General features: G+C 37.8%; 1 protein-coding gene and 1 pseudogene across 1 annotated transcript in view; both read right to left on the reverse strand.

Moving 5' to 3' along the window:
• Window positions 1-909: 909 nt before the first annotated feature.
• LOC105478043 (proteasome subunit alpha type-6 pseudogene) lies at window positions 910-2,763 on the reverse strand (annotated as a pseudogene).
• A 7,411-nt stretch (window positions 2,764-10,174) lies between these two features.
• LOC105477630 (RAP2A, member of RAS oncogene family) overlaps window positions 10,175-24,114 on the reverse strand; it is a 52,738-nt gene continuing 38,798 nt past the window's right edge. The window contains exon 2 of the mRNA XM_011734196.2: window positions 10,175-13,953. Within this exon, the coding sequence (XP_011732498.1) occupies window positions 13,716-13,953 (238 nt within the window). The 3' untranslated portion in view covers window positions 10,175-13,715. The remainder of the gene's footprint in view (window positions 13,954-24,114) is intronic.

Below are 24,114 nucleotides of genomic sequence, written 5' to 3' on the forward strand. Positions count from 1 at the left end.
CATATGAGCCCAGGAAGGCAGCACCAATGCAAATGTTAGTTTAATTCAAGCATAATTGGGAATCAAATTTTTCAGAAAGGTACATCATGCAATGAGCTCCCAATACAAGTGAAAGTGACTTTAGTATTAATTGTAAAATTATCACTAATACTATTATTATCTGTGCTATTTTTCCTTTAACTGGTTGGTATATTAAAAAAAAAAAAAAACTAACCAAAATTTGGTTGGGAAATTTTCCTCTTTATAACATAGTACATGAATCAGTAGGAATTGTTCATTCATTCTGTTTTGTTGTTTTAATGTGACCAGGAAACATGGAGAGTAGCTAATAAATCCTTGATGATACTCAGGCTGCCTTTGATTTTACTGTCCTCTTGTTTCTGTTGCTAATGTTGGGTTAATTGCAGCACATAATTTACCAGATAGCAACAGCAGGTATGTGCCACATAATTTTTTATTCAGACCTGTAACAGTGTCTCATACATGGTAGATGCTTCATATTTGCTGAATAAAGGATTGTAAGAATAAAGGAATTAGTGGATGAAGAATAAAACAAGTCAGGCTAAATCTTAAACATGAGCTCTGGCAGGCCGGGCTCGGTGCCTCATGCCTGTAATATCAGCACTTTGGGAGGCCGAGGCAGGCAGATCACAAGGTCAGGAGATTGAGACCATCTTGGCCAACATGGTGAAACCTCGTCTCTACTGAAACACAAAAAATTAGACAGGCATGGTGGTGCGCGCCTGTAGTCCCAACTACTCGGGAGTCTGAGGCAGGGGAATTGCTTGAACCCAGGAGGCAGAGATTGCAGTGAGTCGAAATTGTGCTGCTACACTCCAGTCTGGAGACAGAGCGAGACTCTGTCTCAAATTTAAAAAAAAAAAAAAAAAAAAAAAAAAGCTCTGGCAAGGCTGTATGAGAGAAAGGAATTCCACCATGGGCAACTCAGAATTCATGGTAGAAAACACCTGTTACCAAGAGAAGCTAAACTTTTTCTTAGTATTGGAGTTGCCAAAATGTTTTAGGCTTTTATCATTCCTAAGAGGTGTTATTTAAAGCTGGATCCCTGATACTGATAAGACTGTGGAGATGGTATAAAGGATTCCAGGCACCTGAATTTTATCTCATGTGTCAACTCTTCTTCCTTGCTCTAAAAAAAGGGCAGCTGGAAAAGAACCAAATGCAGGGGAAGTGAAAACAAAGAATTCAACAGCCAAGCTTCATCTTATATAGTGCAGGACTGGCTACTTAATTTGAAGAGCCTTGTGCATGAACTCAGAGCCTTGTTCAAAATTACTAAGAATTTCAAGACCACAACAGAGCACTGAACCGAGCTTTGGTTTCTTCTAAGCTTGGGGTCATTTACACATAAAGCTAGCTCTGCATATATGTTCCTAGTCCCACACATAAAGCTAGCTCTGCATATATCTTCCTAGTCCCTTGTTATTTTTGACCAAATAAAATTGAATAGCTCTGATATAAGCAAACTTTTATTTGTAACCCTGTTTAATAGAATGTTCTGCAATGATGGAAATGCTGTATATCTGCACTAATGTGTAGCCACTACCTACCTATGGTTAATGAACTCTTAGAATGTGGCTACTGTGACTTGAAATGTGGCTAGTGCTACTGACTAACTGTATTTTAATTTTATTTAATAATATACATTTAAATACCCATATGTGGATGTGGCCAATGGCTACCATATTGGACAGAGCCATTTAATAAATCAACCAAACCAAAGACAATAAAGAAAGTAGTTTCATATAGAAATAATCTGTAACAATAGAAAGCAAGGGATCATTTTTTATTTTTTACATTTTTCCCCAAAAGCATTGTTTTTACTAATACAGAGTCCTGACCACTTCAGTGGTGGGAGGAGCGGGAGAGGCTCCTGTTTCAATCCAGAGACCTCCATAAAGTTGGTTTGTTGTTACCAAACACAGAGGAAGTGGCATCACGGATTTGGTAAACTAAGGGCAATGTTTAGTCTCTCTGTGCTGGAACAATAAGGTGTGGTGAATCTCTGCTCATGTAAGAATCCTGAATTCAGGAATTTCATCTGTAACTACTTGAATTTCTATCTCTGAAGGTTTGAGATCATTGATAGCACAGTAGAAAGGCATGTAATTGCAGTTGCCACTGTGTTCAAATGTCCAGGCAAATTTCTTCTTCACTTCAATGAAGCTGGTTGATTCAGCTTGTTTAACTCCTGCTGCAGTGGCTTTAAACCCACAGTAGTAACTCGCAGCATCACACTTGTACACCTGAGGGCCTAGTTCTTCAAATATACTAATTAAAATCATACAGCAAACCAGAGACCTCATTTCAGCATTCTGTGTATAGACCTGAGTAATATCAGTAATTCCTTCTACATAGTATGTCCACAGGAATCTAACAAACATACTTATATTTGCAATTAGCTGCCTTATATTGTGCCCTCTGTTCCTGGGATCTGCTGTCAGCAGTCACTCCTGTGATCACACAGCCAGTGTTTTTGGTCATCTTGATTAAGTGAGTCCTGGAATCCAATAATTTGTCAGGTACTATCGTCTGTGTGACAATTGCTGCACAGTCTTTCTTTCTGATAGCTACTGATGTAAGGCCACCCTGGTTAATAGCCTGAAAAGCATATTCTACTTGGTAGAGCCGGCCTTCGGGTGAAAAAATTATGAGGTGGCAGTCAAAACCAGTGCCAGAATCATGGAACGTGTTGGTACACCTACTACTTCGCTCACAGTCTCTGGTGCAATATCTCTTATATTAACTGTCTTGAGCAACTGACAGCAGCTACAGTTGCATGCTATCCCAATGGGAAATTGCGGCATAGCTTCTAAACTCATAAATAGAACAAGAAATGTCTTTAAGACACAGAACTGTGAAACTTGGAGGAGATCCCTGCCTAAAAATTTTGGTAAGGGTAGAGTGTTTCCATGGCAATGAAGAATCCATCCAAATGTAATTAAAAGTGAGTGACTAGGGGATCTATATTGTTCAGCTCTAGTACATTTTGCCTTTATATTTTTCTAAGCCACTGATATGCTAATATATCAGACAATATTTGTTCAGGACTGAAGTGACAAGTCATTGTAAGAAGAAAAAGAGGACACAGTCATCTTAAACATTAGCAACTCTTCAGATAAAATGAAAAGGAAAGATGTATTCTGTTGCTACTATTTGGAATTCCTTTGAGTTGTGAGCAGAGGAGTCATTATTTATGGTTTTCCACTTAGGATCACATTTCCTCCCTGAGGACACTGTCAGGTTACCCTTTAAGGACTCTCTCTTGGTCCTTCCCAAGAAGTACCTGCCCTGGTCTCCAGCCAGGTTCCAATCCGCAGCCATTTCTGCCAGCTCTTCTCCACTCCAACCCCAGGCCCAAGGCTATGGCCATGGGCAGCTTTGAGAGGCTCCACAAAGGAGTTGACAGATCCAGTGGCAAACAGTGACAACCACTGTCCTTGCAGTTTTAATGCTGACCAGTTTTGTTGTGTATATTTGGAAAGAAGTCGGTCGTTTGAAAAAGTTATACAGCAAATATTATTGGTATGAGTGAATGAGTTTTGTGCATTTTTATTTTGTTTTAGTTGCAAATCACATGTCCCTGGGTGCTGAAGGAAAATGCAGGGAGCTGTTGAAACCAGCTGCTCAAGTGAGCTAATTCCTCTTCCAGAAAGATGTTTATTGCTAGAAAAACAATTAAAAGGCCAAAATCATTCTCAAAAGGAAATAATGTGAATGACTTAATTAGCAATTGTCTGTGTTTAGGACGTGAGGAAAATCCAGTGACATGCGGCTACGGAAAGGTCCTTGTGGCACATGAGGCAACAGAAGGAATGAGAAGAGGGAAGGAGCATGGAGGGAGGAGTAAACACAGCTGAATTGGCTTAAGAGGTCCAGGCATGCTTAGCCCAACTCTTCTATCAACTTTCATGTTATAAACTCTGCAATTACTTGTTTGCTCTTGCTGTTGCCCCAGGACAGCAGTGCCCTGGTCAACTGTAAAGGCAGCAAAAGATCAGAAGTCGGGGTCTCTGGGCAGTGAGTATTGAGAGTCTCACTTACGTTACAAGGAACAACCAGCTTAATCCAGGGATTCTCAGTGGGAAAGAAGTAGAGCTCAATCTGTAGTGGAAGGAGGTTCCCAGATTTCCAGGGCAGGGGAAAGACTGGCCTTTTTTTTTTTTTTTTTTTTTTTTTTTGTGAGACGGAGTCTCGCTCTGTAACCCGTACTGGAGTGCAGTGGCACAATCTTGGCTCACTGCAAGCTCTGCCTTCCAGGGTCACACCATTCTCCTGCCTCAGCCTCCCCAGTAGCTGAGACTACAGGCGCCCACCACCACGCCCGGCTAATTTTTTGTATTTTTAGTAGAGATAGGGTTTCATCGTGTTGTTGGCCAGGATGGCCTTGATCTCCTGACCTCATGATCCGCCTGCTTCGGTATCCCAAAGTGCTGGGATTACAGGTGTGAGTGACCGCGCCCGGCCACCACATGGATTTGGATGCATCCCGTTAAGGGGAGGGCCACATTTTCCTTCTTTTGAGAGTCTCTATACACAGTAAAATTTGATGGAACTATGTTGCACACTTGAAAGACGGTGGTTGGAAAAATGTTAGGATGCATCATTTTCTTTAAAAAAGTCTCTTTAGTCTCCTTATGTCTAGGACAGCCCCTTAACCCCCATCCTATTATTTTTGTCTTTCAAGACATTGACAGTTTGGAAGCATCCAAACCTACTTTTGTGGCGTGTCCCATGATGTGGATTTGTCTGTTTCTCCATGATTTGGTCCAGGTGAAGATACCACATAGGTGGCATTGGGTGCTTCCTTTTGTGTCACAGAGGGGCCCATGATAGACTAAATTTAGACTTTTGTTCCTTTGTTGGCAGTGCTTGGTTTGATCACCTGGTTCATGTGGTGTCAGCCAGTTGTCACCACTGAAAAGCTACCTCTTTCCCTTAGCAAATAAGAAGCAATTTGTGAATATCTGTTTCCCCTCTAACCCTTGCACCCAATGGCCTCAGCATTGCTGATTGCTGATCCGTCCCTGAATCTACTTTGCTGTGGAGGATTGGAAAGGGATGTCTTCCTGGTTCTGTCTTCCGTGTCTATTAGCTAGTATCCTGTAAATGGCTAATCCTTATTATTATTTTTTAGTTTCACTATGAACTCTCAGATTCAGTTTATTCTTAAGCTGTTTTTTGTTGGACGTCATACCCTTTGCCTTGAGAAGTATTTACCAAACTATGAAATACTAGTCCTGTGAAATATTCTAAGAAGAACTAGCATACGATGATTAAATAATTTGCAGAACATAATGTATTTATATCTTACAGTGTTACATAATCCACATTAGGATATTGAAAACCACAAGAGCCTATTTAACTTTGTTTAAGCTGGTGTTTCTCAAACTTATTTGACCATGGAAATCTTTTTCCTATTCAGCCTTAGTACTTGATGGGACACATTCACAGAACGCTGGCCAAGAGCCAACTCTATTAATTTTAAATATTTCATCAATAATATGAAATCAAGACTGATGATGGTGATGGTTGGTATATCACTGTTCAGTAAACTATGATTACAATTGTTATTTTCCTATTATCATATTCATAAGGTCAACTCAGCATACCCCTGAGGGGCTGGAGGTCAACCCTAAAATAGGCAAAGATTTCTTTAAAAGAACACAAAACAATTAACCATCAAATAAAACATTGGTGCATTGACTTCATGAAAAGTAAGGACTTCTGTTTATCAGGAGATATCAACAAGAGTGTGAAAAGGCAAGCTTCAGACTCGGATAGTACACTGTACTTACAAACATGTGCCCAGAAAATGTAAAGAACTCCTACAAATAAGTAAGTAAAAGGTTAAATAAATCTTTTTTGAGTCACTTAATAAAACAGTAAATAAAACATTTACTAAATGGGCAAAAAACATAAATAGCCACTTCACAAAAGAGGGTAACCAATGACCAATAAGCATATAAATATATTGGCCTTAGAGAAACATGAAGTAGAATCCACAACGACATACCACCACGCTCCCACCAGAATAAAAAGAAAAATGACAAAGCCTGACAGTGCCAGGTATGTGTGTGGAAGGTGGAGTTGATAGATGCTGTGAGGCACCACCTGGACCTCCTTTCAGTCAAGTGGCTGCTGCCCTGCTGCTGAGAGTGCCAGCAGTCTTCACTCTCTGATCCTTCAGGGATTGCCTCTGCATCTTGTTCAAGGTCACAATGACTGACAGGCAGAGGGTACAGAGGACTAAACCATCTGGGCCCAACTCTAAGGGCCTCATTCTAACTCCCCCTGTCTGGGGGTTGTAGGCCCTGCATTGCACAACTTCTCCCTCTGGCCACCCTTACTTCCTCTACTCCCTTCCACAGGAGTTAATCCCAAGGACATTTGGTAATATGCATCCTGCACACTAAGCTCTATGTCACAGCCCACTTCCCAGGCAATCCATCGTTGACATGGTGCAACTGGAGTTCTCACATACTGCTTGTTCGTGTAAACTGGTACAACCACTTGATAAAACTATCAATGTTTATGAAAGTTGACAGTCAAATCTTGTCATTCTGCAATTCCCCTCCTAGATAGTGACCTAGGAGTGAGTATTGTGTCTGTCCACCAAAAGTCATGTACACAAATGTTCATAGCAGTTTTATTCATAATAGACTCAAACTGGAAATACTCCAATGTCCATCAACTGTACATTGTCTCCTCTCCTCTTCTCCCTCTCTCTTTTCTTTTTTTTTGGATGGGGTCTCCCTCTGCCACCCAGGCTGGAGTGCAGTGGCCTGATCTCAGCTCACTGCAACCTCTGCCTCCCAGGTTCAAGCAATTCTCCTGCCTCAGCCTCTAGAGTAGCTGGGACTACAGCCACACACCACCACGCTTGGCTATTTTTTGTACTTTTAGTAGAAACGGGGTTTCACCATGTTGGCCAGGCTGGTCTTGAACTCCTGACGTCAGATGATCCACCTGCCTTGGCCTCCCAAAGTGCTGAGCTAACAGGCACGAGCTATTGCACCCAACTCGCTCCCTTTCTCTTCCCTTCCTCTAGAGACTACAGGGGTCAGAGGAATTCTCACGCTCACAACTGATCCAGGTCCCCTCACCTGGACAGAGTTCCCACATCAGCATTTGGAGGCCAAATATCTAATAGCAGCATTTTCCAAATTGTGCTCCAGAGAGTGCTGCTGTGTATAATCTAAAGAAAGTGTCCTGGGGTCTAGTTAGTTTTGGGACATGAGTGGAATGTGAGTTTTTTCCAAGATGTGAAATCTGTTATGTGAGGTTCCCAAACTTGCTTGACTCTATCATCATTTTCAGCAAAACCTCTCATGGTACAAGACCTCTTCAGAACACACTACAGAGCTGTGCTGTAACAAACGTCAACATTTTAAACTAAAAATCTTACTAAAACCTAAAAACACCTGGTATTTAACTATAGGCATGGACCCAGCATTTATTCTTCAGTGTAGTATCTGATACATAGAACCCTTTGCCCTGCTGTCCCCAACCTGCCTCTGTATCCCCACTGCCCCTTGCTAATCCTATTTTTAGCCTGAATTCTTCCTTAGAAGTAGACCCAGCCTCTAACAGCAGAGCCCTGAGGCCCTGCTGTACTGTCATCCACCTCAACTCTGTCACACAGACACCTCAAGTTCCCAGGAAGGTCTAGCTCAGGCTGATGCACAGATCTTGAAAAGAACAGAGCCAGCAGCAGTCTCTGGGGCTGTGCCTGGGATGTCGGCTCAGCCTGGATTACTGGGATGCTGACATGTGAAAAGTAGGGGAGGTACAAAGTATTTCTTGCCAGTAGACTAAACTGTGTCTGTCTTGAGAGAAAAGGGAACGGCAAGGAGATGGGACTAGGATGTCTTTAACATCGGGGTTTATGTGCAGAGACCATCTGTGTATTGCGGCAGTGCCAGATGCAGGTGTAACCTCTCAATAAATAATAGCTGAATGAGCATGGAATGAGTGGATTCAATTTAAGTAAAAGGACTAACAGTGGGGAAAGGGTCCTTTAGAGTTGTAAGCTTGTTAGAAGTTAGAAGAGTTAGAAATTAAGTGGCAGAGTTAGAAACTCAACTCTGCCACTTTATTAGCTGTGTGACTTTCAGTGATTCATTTTTAGTACTTAGAGCCAGTTTCTCAAAAATAACATCGAGTTATTTATCCTTCTACCTATGTTCATGTACTTACATATGTATATGTGCATAGGAAGATGCTGGGAATGATTTACATCCATTGTTAACGTGGCTGTTTTGGGGAACTGGAAGTTGGGGTGACCTTTTCTTCGCTTCACTCATCCTGATTGTTTTTAAAGGTATAAAAGCACATCACACTCAAAATGGTGTAAAATTGTAAAGATGAATCATTGATAATGAAGTCTTTAAAATGGGAGGATCTAAGATTTTTTTTAATAAAAAAATTCCCATAAGCTAAACCAAGGATCATTCCTTCAGTTTCTTTATTCCCAGCTCATACATACTAAATAGCTCTTCGTATTTAGTCTTTCAAGCAGCTAGTCCTCTACCTATTTTCCCTGCTGAGAAATCCTGGAGGAATCCTTACAGACTACCATGAAGACTACTAAGAAAATACAGAAAGAAATAATAGCGTCTTACCTAGAATAGCAACAAGTCTTTTAAAACTCAATACTTCGATGTTGGGGATGTTGAATATTATCTAAAAACTATTTATAGGCCATGTGCGGTGGCTCACGCCTGTGATCCCAGCACTTTAGGAGGCCGAGGCAGGCGGATCACGAGGTCAGGAGATCAAGACCATCCTGGCTAACATGGTGAAACCCCGTGTCTACTAAAAAAATACAAAAAATTAGTTGGGCATGGTGGCGTGCACCAGTAGTCCCAGCTAGTCACGAGGCTGAGGCAGGAGAATGGCGTAAACTCGGGAGGCGGGGCTTGCAGTGAGCCGAGATTGTGCCACTGCACTCCAGCCTGGGTGACAGAGCGAGGCTCTGTCTAAAAAAAAAAAAAAAAAAAAAAACTATTTATAAAAATATTTATTAAAAATACTAGATAATATTCAACAATGTAAAACCAGTTGAAATTATGCATTTAACTGATGAAGAGCCACTGTTTTTTTAGTATTTATATGGCAAAATATTTTAAATTAAGAAACAAGTAAGAGGTTAACAGCTTCTTTCAGAAGTTTGTGATAATATTCTCTGCTTCATAGATCCTAGAGGTCAGTTGGGTTCCAAATTGGGCAGCACCTTATTCCTTTAGCTACATATATTTTCATTTGTGGACCTCTAACAAACAAATAATACAACTTGAGAGAATTTCAGAGTACTACTTTTTAGCCTCAAATATCTTCTTCCAACTTGGGATTTGATACATTTAAATAATTTATAAAAAAATGTACAAACACTTCAAATAAAATTATGAAGTTCTTCAGAAGATAATACTAAAATATAGGTATGTTTTCCTTTAAATATCTGGGATTCTATCTACAGTGCCTCTGTTATATTCATTCAAATTATTCTTATAATCTAAAACAATGAAGCGTCTCAACTGGTGGAATGCTGCCAGAGGATTTCAGCAGAGTTTGAAGGCAACATAACCAAAAGGCATAGTTTAAGTTGGCTTAGGAAATGAATGGGCTCCTTATCAGAGCAGCTGAAGGCTGTATACAATTAACAGCATCTGCCAACATTCACAGGGCCCCATATAGAACAAGCGGGCCGACAGCCCCGCAGCAACCTTCAGCTTCTGGCACTCTGGGATCCACATGACGTGAAAACAGAAAGCCGGCTTCAAGCCATCACTAGAAGGACACAGAATCATTTTAGTGATATTGCTAATTCATGTTAATTATTTAGAACAATTCTGTTAACCTTAGCATCAGGCTTCAAATTAGCCAGCTATCATTCAAAATATAAAATACCATTTGTAGAGATAAGTTTATATTTATAATAACTGATTTTACAATCTTTTCCATGTTATTTTTATTTTTAAAGACTATGAGAAGTATCTACCTACCTGCCTTTTTATATGATGAACTCTCAATTTAAATCAGCTAAAATATTTTTGCATGAGGAGTACTAAATTCATTATATGGCACTTTTTAGTTGTTTTTGTATATAATACATTTCTCTCATGAGCATGTACAAAACAAAGCAAATCCAGAGTTTCATTAAATAAATTTATTTGTTAAAATAATTTAACTCCAAATACAACTGTTGAATTTGCATTGAGTTATAACTACAATTCATGTTTTAATTGAAATGTCAAGGTTTAACAACTGACATTGTTACAAAACAATAAACTGTTGTTCAATTTTAAATGGTCAGTTGTATTAGAGCGCAACACTTAACTGTGAACTATATCTCTGGGAAACCTCAAATCAATAATGATAAGTCTGTTTCCAAAACCCACTGCAGTCATTCTTGAAACCCTGATCAAGATTTAATAGATGCACAATGACATGTTAAATAAAAAAAAAGAACCCCATAGTCCTTAATGTTTGATTGGCTAAGGGACAATTAAAGCTTACCCAGTGCTAACACAAGACTACTGATAAGAACAAAAAATTTAAAAAACACACAAGCAAAAAACAGCAACAAACAAAACAAAGCACTTTCATATTCATACATACACTGACAACATTAACATTCATACTGGAAAACCCTTGAAAACAAATACCAGACAGTCTTAGGCAACATTTCTTTATATAGAAAAGCAAATATCAGTAGTATTACCACAGAAAAGTGATGGCAACTGTAGCAATTCGAGTCAAAAGTTCAGTCCTAATTCTACAAACCAAAGGAGAAAATCATCAAAGCACCTTTCGATAGTTTAAGAAAAGATTTGATGTAATACTTTTGATCAGATGCTGGCTTGTTTTGTTTAAGTTGAACAAAATGAAAGGCATCAGTTACCATCACTATCACAGTTTAAAAGAACCCAAAAGTTGCAACATCAAAAGAAAAATTCAAAGATGCTGCCTTTGTATAAAAGTAAAAAAAAGAAAATCTTATCACAAGAGCTAAAGAAAAAGTGGGTCTTTGGATCAAACCATAATATTTTTAAGGCATGTGAGAAAAACTTTCACTTATCTAAGTTGCTAGTCTGATCAGGGCATAAAATAAATCGTGACACAAGGTCAACTTTCTTCTGTAGCCACTAAGGTTTCATATGCCAACAAATGTAATCTTCCTGTTCTTAAGCATTTTATTACTGTAATATCTCAACAAACACATTCATTTGCCAACTGAGTTATATTCACACCAGATGGATAGGAATTTCCAGTTTCGGGATGTCCTTGATGCCTTGGTCACCAAATATGCAGGGCTGCGTGGAAACACTGATCAGGCAGCCAGATCAGTTATTATTCATGTCTTGACAGTAAAAGCCCACCTTGTCATCTGACACAAATGTTTTTAACTATTAATACAATTCAAAATTTTAGATCATTTTTTCCACTTTACATTCTGCCATATCTTTCATATTATTTAACCTGTTTTCACATCTGCATAGCAAGTCATAATGTCAAACTGTGGGATCTTTATAGATATTTCTATTTTGCAATTTTACTTGTCAAACATTGCTATTAGTTATAGAATTCAAAAGAATCATTCTGAGAAGTTAGAGGAATCAAAACTCAACCAATTCACTAACAAGTATTTTTATTTCAGTAGAGAAATCATATATCTTGAATCTCCAATTTCTCTACATGTTTGAATCAAACCAACTTTTATGCAGTGAAATGCGTTTCAATAAAATTGGTTAAAAATTTTTTCCTATAAACAAGGTGCTTCATAACTGAGGATTATAAAAAATTATACTGAAGAATGTAAATATTCAAAATTCAAAGATTTTTGACAACTATGGCCTGGTTTCATTCACCTATCTCTTCAGCTTTTTCATTATGAAAAATACTATCAACCTTTTTTTTTTTTCATCCTCTAAGTTTAATGCCAGTTATTAAACATTTGGGGGGCTACCAATGATTTCATAAAAGTATAAAAGACACTTTAATAATTTAAAAGAAAAAAGTTTTTGATACACTATATTCTGCAGTATAGATTCTTAGTATAGGCAAATTATCTCTGACTTGTGCCAAATTCTTCGGAACAATAAACACACATGCACACACAAACACACACTCTTCTCTCAGTGACACACGTAAGACCAGAGGTTACTTGCACAAGACTGTGAAACCAACAAAATGTGGGGTGGTGTATAGATCGCAGGCTCAGTGATATTGCAGTTCTGAAGGCCAAATTCTTCTCCCAAGGCCCAGCTCAAGATAATCTTTTCAGCATTTGTAACTGAAGTTAGCTGAAGATCCCTGTATACTTGATTGTAAAACTTATGAATAGGTTTTTCCTGTGCCATTAGTCATGCAAATGATAAATACTTCACGGCTATGAAAACCAAAAATGTCAGAGCTTGAGCACCTTTTCAAAACAAAATATTCACTCCAGCTTTATTTGACACTTCAGTAATCAGGGCAAAATTGTTCTAAGAAAACCTTTATATAATTCTCCAGGAAAATTAAAGATAAAAGGCTTTTGTCCCTTACCTTCCACTCTATAATTTATGTTCACTTTTAAGCCCAAATTATTTCACATGGTTATTCAATTTTTAAAATGCCTGCAATAAAGCTCTGCTACAGCAAACTTGATTTTGAAAGCAGGTTAGCCACAGGTTACACTACAACCATAGCCCTTAAAGGCGAGAAGGAATTTGCTGCTTTAATGAACTTAAAAATGCCAGATATTCGTACTGTCCTGTGAGGTTTCTGCAAACGGGAACATGTGGATGCAACATGGCTTCATTTTCCTTACATGATGGTACTAGTTTATCTATTAGAATGCTTCTTGTTAGTAAGGCTAGGTAATCTCTTCCCATCACAGTTGCTTCCCTCTTGTTCAGTAAAGTTACAAAGACCACCCCTGCTCAGTTAACAGAGGGCGGGGTCGGGGTTTTAATTCTGATCAAACCCTTGTGAAAGCCTCCATTTTCTGTGGCAAAGCAGGTGATTTAACAAATTCTAAAGCCAGACTATTTTTACATAACCTGTTCTGACTTTTGCTCTATCAAGGATTGAAGCATGAGTTAGTTCCATGTCACAAATTAGAGTAACAGCTACAATTAAGCATCAATTTTGAAAAACAGAAATGTGTTAGCTGAGCAAAGAATCTCTCCCTGTAATGCTGTTGGCAGGTCAGCTGTTATTATCTTACTTGACGAAATACATTGGTTAGAAGCTCTATCCCAATTCCTGAAATTCAGTACTCTTGTAGGAAAATATTTCTCCTTTACTTATTTTTTTAAAGAAGACAAAATATTTTAATTGTAAGTGGTCATAGGAATTCTTCTGGTTTCTCCCTTATGGTTATTTTTAATTTATACAATAGTTGCTTCTGTCAACTCAGCGACAATGCCATCATAGCTTTCAAATGAGATCACCCTGTAGATCGATGGACTATGCCTTAAAGTTGCAGATGCATAAAGGAGACTGAGGACAAATGGTGAAAACTGTAGTTACTGAACCCAAATGTTACTCAGAGATATCAACTGACAACCACTGCTCAATTCTGAATAAGGGCTGCAGTTCTCTGTAGATTAACACCACGCATCCTGCAAGTTCTGCAGTGGAGTAGGCGAGTTTTCTATCACCTACGACATTGGGCAAATCCCATCCAGGACAGCCATATTTGGATGCTATTGTATGTTACATGCAGAACAGCATGGGTCATCTTTGTCAGGCTGAGCAGCATAGTTCATCTGCCTCACAATTTCTGCAAAGAGTTCGTCCACCATTGTTTTACTCTTAGCGGAAGTTTCCATAAAGGGGCAGCCCCACTCTTCAGCAAGTGCTCTGCCTTCATTGGACGATACTTCTCTCTCACTTTCCAGGTCCACTTTGTTCCCGACCAAGATGACTGGCACTTTCTCATACCTATGAGAGAATACACAAAACACACAGACATTGTAATAGCACAAAGTTAAACAGGTCACGTGGATTTTTGTTTTGGGGGGCTATTCCAGCATAAATGATATCTTCAGTTACATGAAAATGGTTTGTACCACTTGGCTTGATACTTATCTGAGGGCATTTGAAGCTGCTCTCACAGTGGATCATAAATGAGTTTTATGAAATGATGTTTTAATTAATCAATTATACATCCTTTAAAATCAATTTATCTTTCCAGATATACTTGGAAAATTATTCTCAGAAACTCAGACTAAATCCTCTTAATTTTTTTTCTATTCTGAGGGAGGGTTGCACAAAATTTCACAGTTGATCACATAATAACTCCAATGAGCAAACAACTTATAATTATCAGCATTTCACTATGTTCTATGTGTATAAAATTGATCATGTTCATATAAAAATTAGCCGAGTATGGTAGCAGGTGCCTGTAGTTCCAGCTACTCAGGAGGCTGAGACAGGAGAATCGCTTGAACCAGGGAGGCAGAGGTTGCAGTGAGCTGATATCATGCCACTGCACTCCAGCCTGAAAAAAATGATCATGTTCGTTCTAATAGTTCTCAGATAAGAAAAAAGCTAGTAGAAATCATCCAAATGGAAGCCATCAAATACAACCACACCCCATCCCTTCAGAAAACTTTTATGGATTAGTCAGTTCAAAGAGAAACAATTAGGATTCTTTTAAGACTGACAAGAATTCAGCCTCAATTAGCTTTAATTGGTGTTATTTCTCTTTTTCTTCCTAACTAAAATAGGTATCTCTGAGTAAACATGTTTGGAAAGAGCTAAACTAATAAAAATAGTAAGTGATAAGAAAGAACAAAGAAAAAAGCTCCTAAGTCATTTTGGTGCCTAAGATGATTGTCTCTACAATGGTTACTCCATGTAGCACAGGTCACAACAGATGTCAGCGCTGGTGCTGGCCTGCACATTTATTTACTATTCTTGTTTATGTTTGTTCTAAGAAAGGTAGCTAAAATATTTTCACAAGACATTTTAAAAGGTTTTTGTGATTTTAGTATAAATCAGTGTGTGTGCGTATGTGTGTGTGTCTTCCCCTAAGCAGAGTGTATTTCTGATTTAAAAGAGGTAAACAGCAAGATCACACATAAATGATAACAAATGTGACTGGACACTGTTAATCTATCAGAAGAGAAAACCCACCCCATGGTCAAATCTTTGAGACAGGATGCACAGACAATTTTTATCATTCAGTAAACTGGATAATAGACAGGTGGTTATTGTTTGCTATACTTCCACAAATTTCATCATCCTGTCAAGAGGGTTCTCTCCACTCACCCTAACTTGTAAAGCAAACCAAATTCCCAACAGTCTCACTTTTTTCTTTGCCACTATATCAAACTAAGAATGGTCTCAACAAGAGGGCACACTCCAGATAGTGCGCCATTGGCAATGTGGAACATGAAAACAACTTAAAAATGACTGGAAGTAACAACATCAAAGGCAAATCTAGAAGTTGGATATTATCATTTCGTAGGAAATGAATCTGGACAACTTCAATTTATATCAAAGGACTTTATATAAATTTACTGTACACTACTGTATCTTATGATTTCGGGCCTTAGATCATGCTGACAGCTATGAACATAAGACACAAGGGTTTTTTAACATCTTCTAGGACTCTTACATACAAACAATTTGTGCATCCCATGGCCTATGGGCGGGCAAGTGGCAGTGAGAATAAAGCTGCATTATAGAACACCATATATTTGCTACTTTGCATATAAACTCTCTTGATAGGCTATACAGAGAAGCTTGGCAGGGAGCAGACACTGCCAGCCATGTCAGGACAATGTCAGTTTCCAGTTTGTGTTACTTGTAAAATGTAATTACATTTCATTTTTCTTATGAGCGTATATACATCACAGTGTGCTTTAAAATGCTCTGCTTGGCAGTGAAGTAATTAAAAAACATTAATAAAATTAAGTAAAACTTATTGGTTGAATTTAAGTTGAAACAAATTTCGGTCTGTCTACGAATAATAAAAAGTGGTAAGACATCACTTTCTATTAGCTGAGATAAATGATAAATATTTTAAAGAATATAAGTTTAAATACAATACTATATCTTTTTTTTTTTTTTTTTTTGAGACGGAGTCTTACTCTGTCACCCATACTGGACTGCAGTGGCGTGATCTTTGCTCACTGCAAGCTCTGCCTTCCAGGTTCACGGCCATTCTCCTGCCTCAGCCTCCCGAGTAGCTAGGACTACAGGCGCCCGCCACCACGCCCGGCTAATTTTTTGTATATTTAGTAGAGACGGGGTTTTACTGTGTTAGCCAGGATGGTCTCGATCTCCTGACCTCGTGATCCGCCCGCCTCGGCCTCCCAAAGTGCTGGGATTACAGGCGTGAGCCACTGTGCCCGGCCTATATCATGTTTTATATGTGAAATATTTCTTACACTTTTAGTTAAGTGGAGGATCTACTAGAATATGTAGATTTTCAAAACTTGCAAAGACATCAAATTGTTAAGTTATATTGATACACTATTAAAATCAAGAATTTGAATAAATCTTACCATCAGCCTGATTCTCAACACAGTAAATAAAATATTGCAAACACAATTCCACATATAACAGCATTTAGTAACTGGTAAATGTAGATGAAAATGCAGTCAGTATCAGAGAACCTGTTTATTATATCACTAACTTAATTGTCAGTGGTCTTTTCTAAAATCAAGTTACTAAAGACACTAGAGAAATCCACATTAATATCCTCAGATGATTTTTAAACTGAATAAGACGTTCAGAAAAATTATGTACATTTCAGAATACCAGACAGTGATAAATTTTGTCTCTCTTTCTGTTAAAATTTGGGACAGAAGAAAAGATTCTACACTCAGATTTGGAGGCTCTGCTTCCAGTTCTGCCAATGAGATCATTTCCTTTACATATCTGTATTTCATTTCTTTGTTAGTAAAAAGAGAGTAAGAATATCTGTTCCCACTTAACACAGGGTTGCTGTAAAGGTCAAATGAGATAATACTGAAAAAAAATCAAGTACTAGATAAAAGGAGGGTGGTTGCTTCCTTCCCTTCCTAACTCTACTGATGTGGCCTTGAGAAGCCATGAAGGGTGAAGAAGGAGCCAGAGAAACTGACCAAAGGAGGTAAAGAGCTCCTGAGGGCAAACCGAGTTGAAGATGGAGCTGGGGGAAGAGACAGGCAAAAAACAGATGGGAGTCAAAACAAAGCAGCCACCAGACACTAACCAGTCCCTGTGCTGAACAGCATGGTGATGGGGGGGCGCGTAGGAAAGCAGAAAAGCAAGCATTCCCAAACAGCGGGCACTCGAAAGAAAATACTGGCCCCCGTGGGGAAGGCATTCTAAGAAGGCTTTGGGTTGGGGTGACAGAATAGGGTCCCCATATGAAGGTAACATTTGGAGAAATCTGGATCCTCCTTAAGAAAGACGGGTGAGAAGTTGAAGGGAACGAAGCCAAGCCCCGTGTTGACAGTAGATGACTGCACTGCACGAGGAAGCTGGTGTTGCTGTCTGTTTTAGCAATATGGTGGGTTTAAAAAAAAAAAAACCAAACAGACTAGGATTCCTGTCCCAGAACTGCCTCTAGCTAGTACTGTGAATTTAGAAGATTAATCTCATCTTGGTTTCCTGCATTTCTTGAAGTATAAAATGAGCTGGACTGGATAATTCCTAAGATGCTCCGAGGTTAAAAATCACAACAGACATGGTGGGTCACACCCACCATCAACATGTACCACTGACTGGGCTAATTGCTGAGTGCTAAGCACTGTCCTAAGAATAACGTCCAATGGGCTGATCTTTAAGAGATATGAAAGTGCGCGTCAGGAGTAAAGCCAAAAATGTTGGGGGAAATCTCATGAGATCTCAGGGGACCAAAACACAAGCAGGAAGTTTCACTTCTACAAGTGGAGCCGCTACTGCCAGCATGCTCTGACTCAACAGCAGACCTCAAAAATGCACTCATGACCTAGGCAGTTCCATTTCACAGACAATGTTGTTTAAATACAAATATTTGGGATGGTTTTAACTACGTGAATACTGAAGGCTATACTGAAAACTGCCTGATGTGGCATAAATAGCTAGTAATGAACAATCAATACATCATGTACTTATCCATCCACTCAACACATATTTATATGCTAAGTGCTAGCCACTATTCTAGACACTTATATCAATGGACAAAGCAAATAAATCTCTGTAATTTCACAGTGCTTACAGTCTAGCAGAGGGCACAGATCAACAATAAACATAAGTCAATTCTGGGTTTACAATAAAAGTGTTAAGTGCAATGGAAAAAAAGAAGATGTGGATCGGGTGGTGGGTGGGGAGCACAGGTGCCACAATTTTAAATAAGATGATCACAGGCCTTGTTGAGAAAGTGGCTGTGAACAAAGATGGGAAGGGCCTAAGATGGGAAGGGTCTCTGGGAGTCTGCTCCCTACCGCGCAGGTTCTAGGGGAAGAGCATTCTAAGGATGACATGCCCTAGACAACGCCTGAGCCAGTGAGAGCGTGCCTGTCAGTGGAGCGACCAGCTGTGGGATCCATCCTTACGGCCTCCTGCAGGACTCTGGCAGTGGAGGAAATGTTCATTTGAGGCTAGACCTCAGGAATTCGGGTGCCAAAAGTGGCCTCAGAAGACAAATCTGGCACTTATGACAGACTAACTCAGAGAGGGCTGACTGTTATTTAGGAAGATGAGGCGCTTTGTTAGTGCATGATGACTGTTACTTTCATGTTCTATTTTCATTATCAGTTTTGCGGGTTGCCTTCATTTTCCCTCTTTTCTAAACACATCATTTGGACATAAAGCTAAAGATGCAAAATTCTAAAACTGTTCAATGGATGTGTTATTGTTAACCTGATCATGGGTAAGATGCCACCTTGCCTACATCTTAAACATCAGCAGATATCTCACCAACTGCAGCCTGTCTTCCTTGAAATTTCCTTTAAGGGCATGACCAGGTCAGACAGTGACTGATGCAGGTCTAATAATTTTATTTCTGTGTATAGTCTGTGGACAAACACTTTTTTATTGACAAGAATTTCCATATTGTTGACTGTATTCATGAACATGATTATAAATGTATAAATAAACAAAACTAGTTCTTTTAAGCAGCTCTGCTTAATGGATTCAATGAAACATCAGAAATACTGGCTGTAGCATCACTTAGCTGTAGAATGTTAATGGGCTTCTCACCGAGACAGCTTTTTAAAATATCAATAACTCAAAAGCATTTGATGTGTTTATCAAAATACTTTATTTTGCTTTCTCCTTTCTTGTAACTGTCCTGATATGTATGTATGTATATGTATATATATTTTATTCTGGTCATGTCTGAACTTGGCTGACCATCAAAACAACTTGAGAATTTTTTTAAAGGTAGTGATTTCTAGGCCCTATTCCAGAGCTAGTTAATCTAAATCTGTGGGATCAGGACCCAAGAGTCTATTAAAATATGTAGTATGTCTGTATCAATAAGCTCTGAAGATTGATTCTGAAGTTCAGCAGGGTTTAGGAATCACCAGCGTAATTTACTACTTTGTGACCCCAAATAATATTCTATGTGTATAGTTCATGGTTCCATAGGTGGCAAGTCCAGACTCAATTCCTTCTTCCCCTAACTTATTCACCAATGATAAACTGTAGACAGATACCACTACTGTCAGTTCCTGTACTTTACTTTTGAGGGTGCTGTACCGCAGCATATTAAAAGGTCATACTTCATGTGAATTTTAACATGCCGTTATCTTCTTAGTGATAAGCAGGTGGAAATATAATTCTCTTTGAATTTAGAAATGAGAGTCAGAAAGGCTTTTCTAAGTCCCCTCATTCAACTTTTCACCCAATGTTAAAATCATCTACCAAGAGAGTCCCAAGGCAAACCGTCAAAAAACCTGATGCTTCAATTACTTCCATGATAAACTTACCAAATGGCTTTGGAGCTTATGTCTGAACATTTTTAGTGACATGGAACTCATACCTACAGGCAACCCATTTTGTACTGTCGGGTCTGTTAAAAGTTAGTGTTAAAAAGTCAGAGTTTAAAAGTTTACCTGTATATAAGGAACTGTGATCTGTAACACCCTGCCCCTTCTTCTCACAGATTCTAGTTCTTTTACCCTTTAGAATGTAGAGATCTTTTCCCCAACGTGAATATAGGTCCCTCCTACTCTTGCTCAAATTAAGTAAGTCATGATTTTAAAAAAATACCCAGCAATACTTAATAGGAAACAAAAAAACATTTTTTTAAATTCTTAATCTCGGCTCTGTGAGAATGATCACTATAACTATTTTGATGTCTATCATTCCAAATTATTTTCATATATATATATATATATATCTCAATATAAATATAGCTATAGCTTTTATAAAGGAAGATTACACCAATTACATTTGGTAACTTCAATTTCCACTATTACAAAGCTTTCCATTTTAATAAATAATATGTATCATATTAATGGCTAGGTAGTATTCCATTTTATAGAATCTATAACTGTACCATAATTTAATTATCTGTACTCCATTAGTGTATATGAATGTCCCCACCCCCATTTTTGGCTAAAAAAACAGCAATCTGATCAACTACACCTAGAAGTGTGATTTCTGCCTCAAAGGGTATACATTATACACACACACACACACACACACACATATATATATCTCACATATGTGTTTATACCTATAATCTTTTGCATACCTTTTGAGCCAGAAAAATCATATTCCTAGGTTAGTTCATCAAATTGCCCTGTAAACATAGACACACACAAAATTTCAGTGAACATCTACAAATTTATACTAAAACCAACAGTGCGTAAGAATGCCTGTTTCCCTATCCTTGGGATTTGTATTTATAATCTTTTAATAAAGTGTTATGGGAGTTTTGAAGAAAGAGAATTGTTTTTGGTTAGGACTTGAAGGCTTCTACCACAGCTTGCTAGCATGAAACATCAATACTGCTTGTAAGGATGAAAAACATGAGCTAAGTAAACCTGCACTCTTCCTCCAACCTGACCTGTTTTGAAGCGACTAAATATTTCATCTTAAAAGGGCATTTCTGGTAATTTAGCTCGAATAATGAAAGAAAACCACAGTCCTTTGCTCTGATGTCCTGTTGGTTTCAGAATGCATACTGAAGATGAACAGAGAGAAATGTGTAAATGTAATGTAAAAAGTAAGGAGAGTGATGATACCAAGAAGATATTCAAAGCTATTAGGAATATCTCAACCAATAAAATCTGTTTTCATAGAAACTGAGTGTTGATATTATATCAGAACAGATTCCTAATGCTTTGATTGTGATAGACCAACTGATGATGGAAATGCAACTCACAGCCATTTTAAATGTTTTATTAACAAACCACTTGAGAATTTCTATTGTGGCAAGGCTTGCATAAGCCCATTAAAGTGCTTATCTCCTGCTGATTACAAATAAAAACTCAGGACAAAATACAAAAAACAATTACCAAAGAACTCTAAAAAGTAAAGAGAAAAAAGCAGTTTGGGGAAGGGAACCAACACCTGAAGAAGAAAGACACCTACATGCAGGTGAGTTTCCTGGTTTTCCCGTCTTTTTTCTTGTGGCCTTGAGCTGAGGGTGGGCACTCAGTGTTGCACACAGACAACTAGAACTCTGGGAGATTGTCTTTAACCAGAAGATCAGAGTAAAGGGCCCTTTGAGCTTGAGTATGTGTATGGGCTGAAAATCCTCATTTTTTTTCCTTCTTATTTCACAGCTCACCTAGAGTGAGTAATAGCAGAGCTGGGGCAGTAGGCGGTGCCAGTAGCTAAAACTTCATTAGAAATCTGTCTTTCCGACTAAAGAATTGGGAAATGGGCCCTCAGTCCTGAAGAGGGTGGGAGAAATCCCCAGTACACTTCCTTCTCTTTTTTTCTTCCCATTTTACCAGAAAGATGACCCCAATTGCAAGAACTGTGTGGCGGTGCAGAAAGCTAAAACTTTGAAACACCATGTTTCTGGCCAGACCAACAACGGGCTCTTGTGATCTAAAGAGAACAGGAGGAATCCCAGAGATCCCTCCAAAGAGGAGAAAGCTAGAGAAAAAGATTCCCTAATTTTGTGTATGAATCAACATAAGCTAATATGAGCTGTGTATGAGTGGGAAGACTCAAAGCAGTATAACAAAGGTTAAAGAACCAAACTACAATTTAAACCACTACCTACATCTCAGACTAGCTAGTGAGTGGTTGTATACACACTAGACAGCATAGTAAAGGCTTTGAAAATTGAACTGATATCGGAATCATCTTCCAAACAAGGAGAAAGTTTGCAGTTTGAACCTCAGTGGGTTGGTTATCAGCTAAAAGGAAAAAAGAAAGCTACATTCTCCAGAGGATTGTAATGGGACCCAGAGACTAAGCAACATAATACTAAAAATGTCCAACACAATCTAAAATTACCAAACATGCAAAGAAACAGAAAAATTAATTCTCAAGGGTAAAAACTATCAATAGATGTCATATGACCTAGATGCTGAAATTACCAGACTTTAAAGAAGCAATTATAACCATGCTCTATGAGGTAAGCACTCTAGAAATAAAGAGAAAAATAAAATGCTCTCATAAAGTATAATAAAAAAAAACCACATGAAAATTTTAGAACTGAAAATTATAATATCTGAGATAAAACATTCACTGGATGGGAAGATACATGACAGAAGATTCAGTAAACTTAAAAACAGATAAACAAAAATGGTCTAATTTGAAGAAAGGAGAGAAAAAAGATTGAAAAAATCAATGAGCAGAACTATTATGTCAAGGCACAATATAATCAAATCATTTAAAACTAGAGATAAAGATAAAATCTTGAAAGCAAAGAAAACAAATGCATTACATGTAGGAGAACAAACAAAATGATTGAAAATTTCTCATCAGAAACCACAGATGCCAGAAGACAGTAGAACAATCTTTACAATACTAAATGAAAAAACAAAAAACCCTGTCAACACAGAATACTGTATCGGCAAAAATATCCTTCAGAACTAAGGGAAAATAATATTTTCAAGTGAAGGAAAGCTAAGAAAATTTATCACTAGCAAATTTGTTGTAAAAGAAATACTGAAGAAAATTCCTCGGGCTGAAGGAAAATAGTATCAAAGCAATCCTGCAATTTTAAAAATGAGGAAAGAAAAACAGAAATAGTAAATACTATGTAAACATAAGATTATTTTTTCCTCAAGTTCTTTACAATATGTATAAATGTACAAAAAATTATAACATAGTCATTTTTGGGGATTTTGATATATGTGGATGTAAAACATACAAAAACTCTGGAAAGCAGAGACCTACATGGTTGTAAGCTCTTTACATTTTACTCTAAGTGGTACAACACAAATTCAAAGTAGACTGTGAAAGATTAGGTATTTATATTGTAATACCTACAACAATCATTTAAAAAATATAAAAGACAACAGATAAAATGGAATACAAAAAATATACATAATCAGAAAGAAGGCAGAAGAGGGAGAAGAAAAAAAAATAAGCAGGTGAAAAAATAGAAAACAAGCAGTAAAATGGTGGGCCTAATTGAAGCATATTAGCAATTACATTAAATGTAGGTTTAAACACATGAATAAAAAGACTTTCAGACTGAATCTTTTTTAAAAAAGACCTATATCCATGCCATCAAGAAGAAATCCACTTTAAATATAATAGATAAGTTAAAAGTAAAAGGATAGAAAAAGATATATCATGTAAACACTAACCAAATTAGATTTCATCAAAATTAAAATTTTTGCTCTGTGAAAGACCTGAGAGGATAAAAGGACAAACAATAGACTTGGAGAAACTTTTCAAAACATCTATCTGACAAGACTAATATCTAGAAAATATAAAGATCTCTCAAAACTCAATAGTAAAAACAAACTATCCAATTAGAAAATGGACAAAAGCCATGAATAGACATTTCACTGAAGAGGATGTAGATGGCAAATAAGCACTTAAAAAGATGTACATCATCATTTGCCATTTATCATAATGATGAAAATAAAAAATGTCACTAAAATAAAAAATAGTGACAACACTAAAATGCTGGTGAGGATGCAAAGAAGCTAGATACATTGCTGATGGAATATAAAATTAGCTACTTTAGAGAAAAGTATG

Source organism: Macaca nemestrina, chromosome 16 (genome assembly GCF_043159975.1).
Source record: "Macaca nemestrina isolate mMacNem1 chromosome 16, mMacNem.hap1, whole genome shotgun sequence".
NCBI classification, from domain to species: Eukaryota; Metazoa; Chordata; class Mammalia; order Primates; family Cercopithecidae; genus Macaca; species Macaca nemestrina.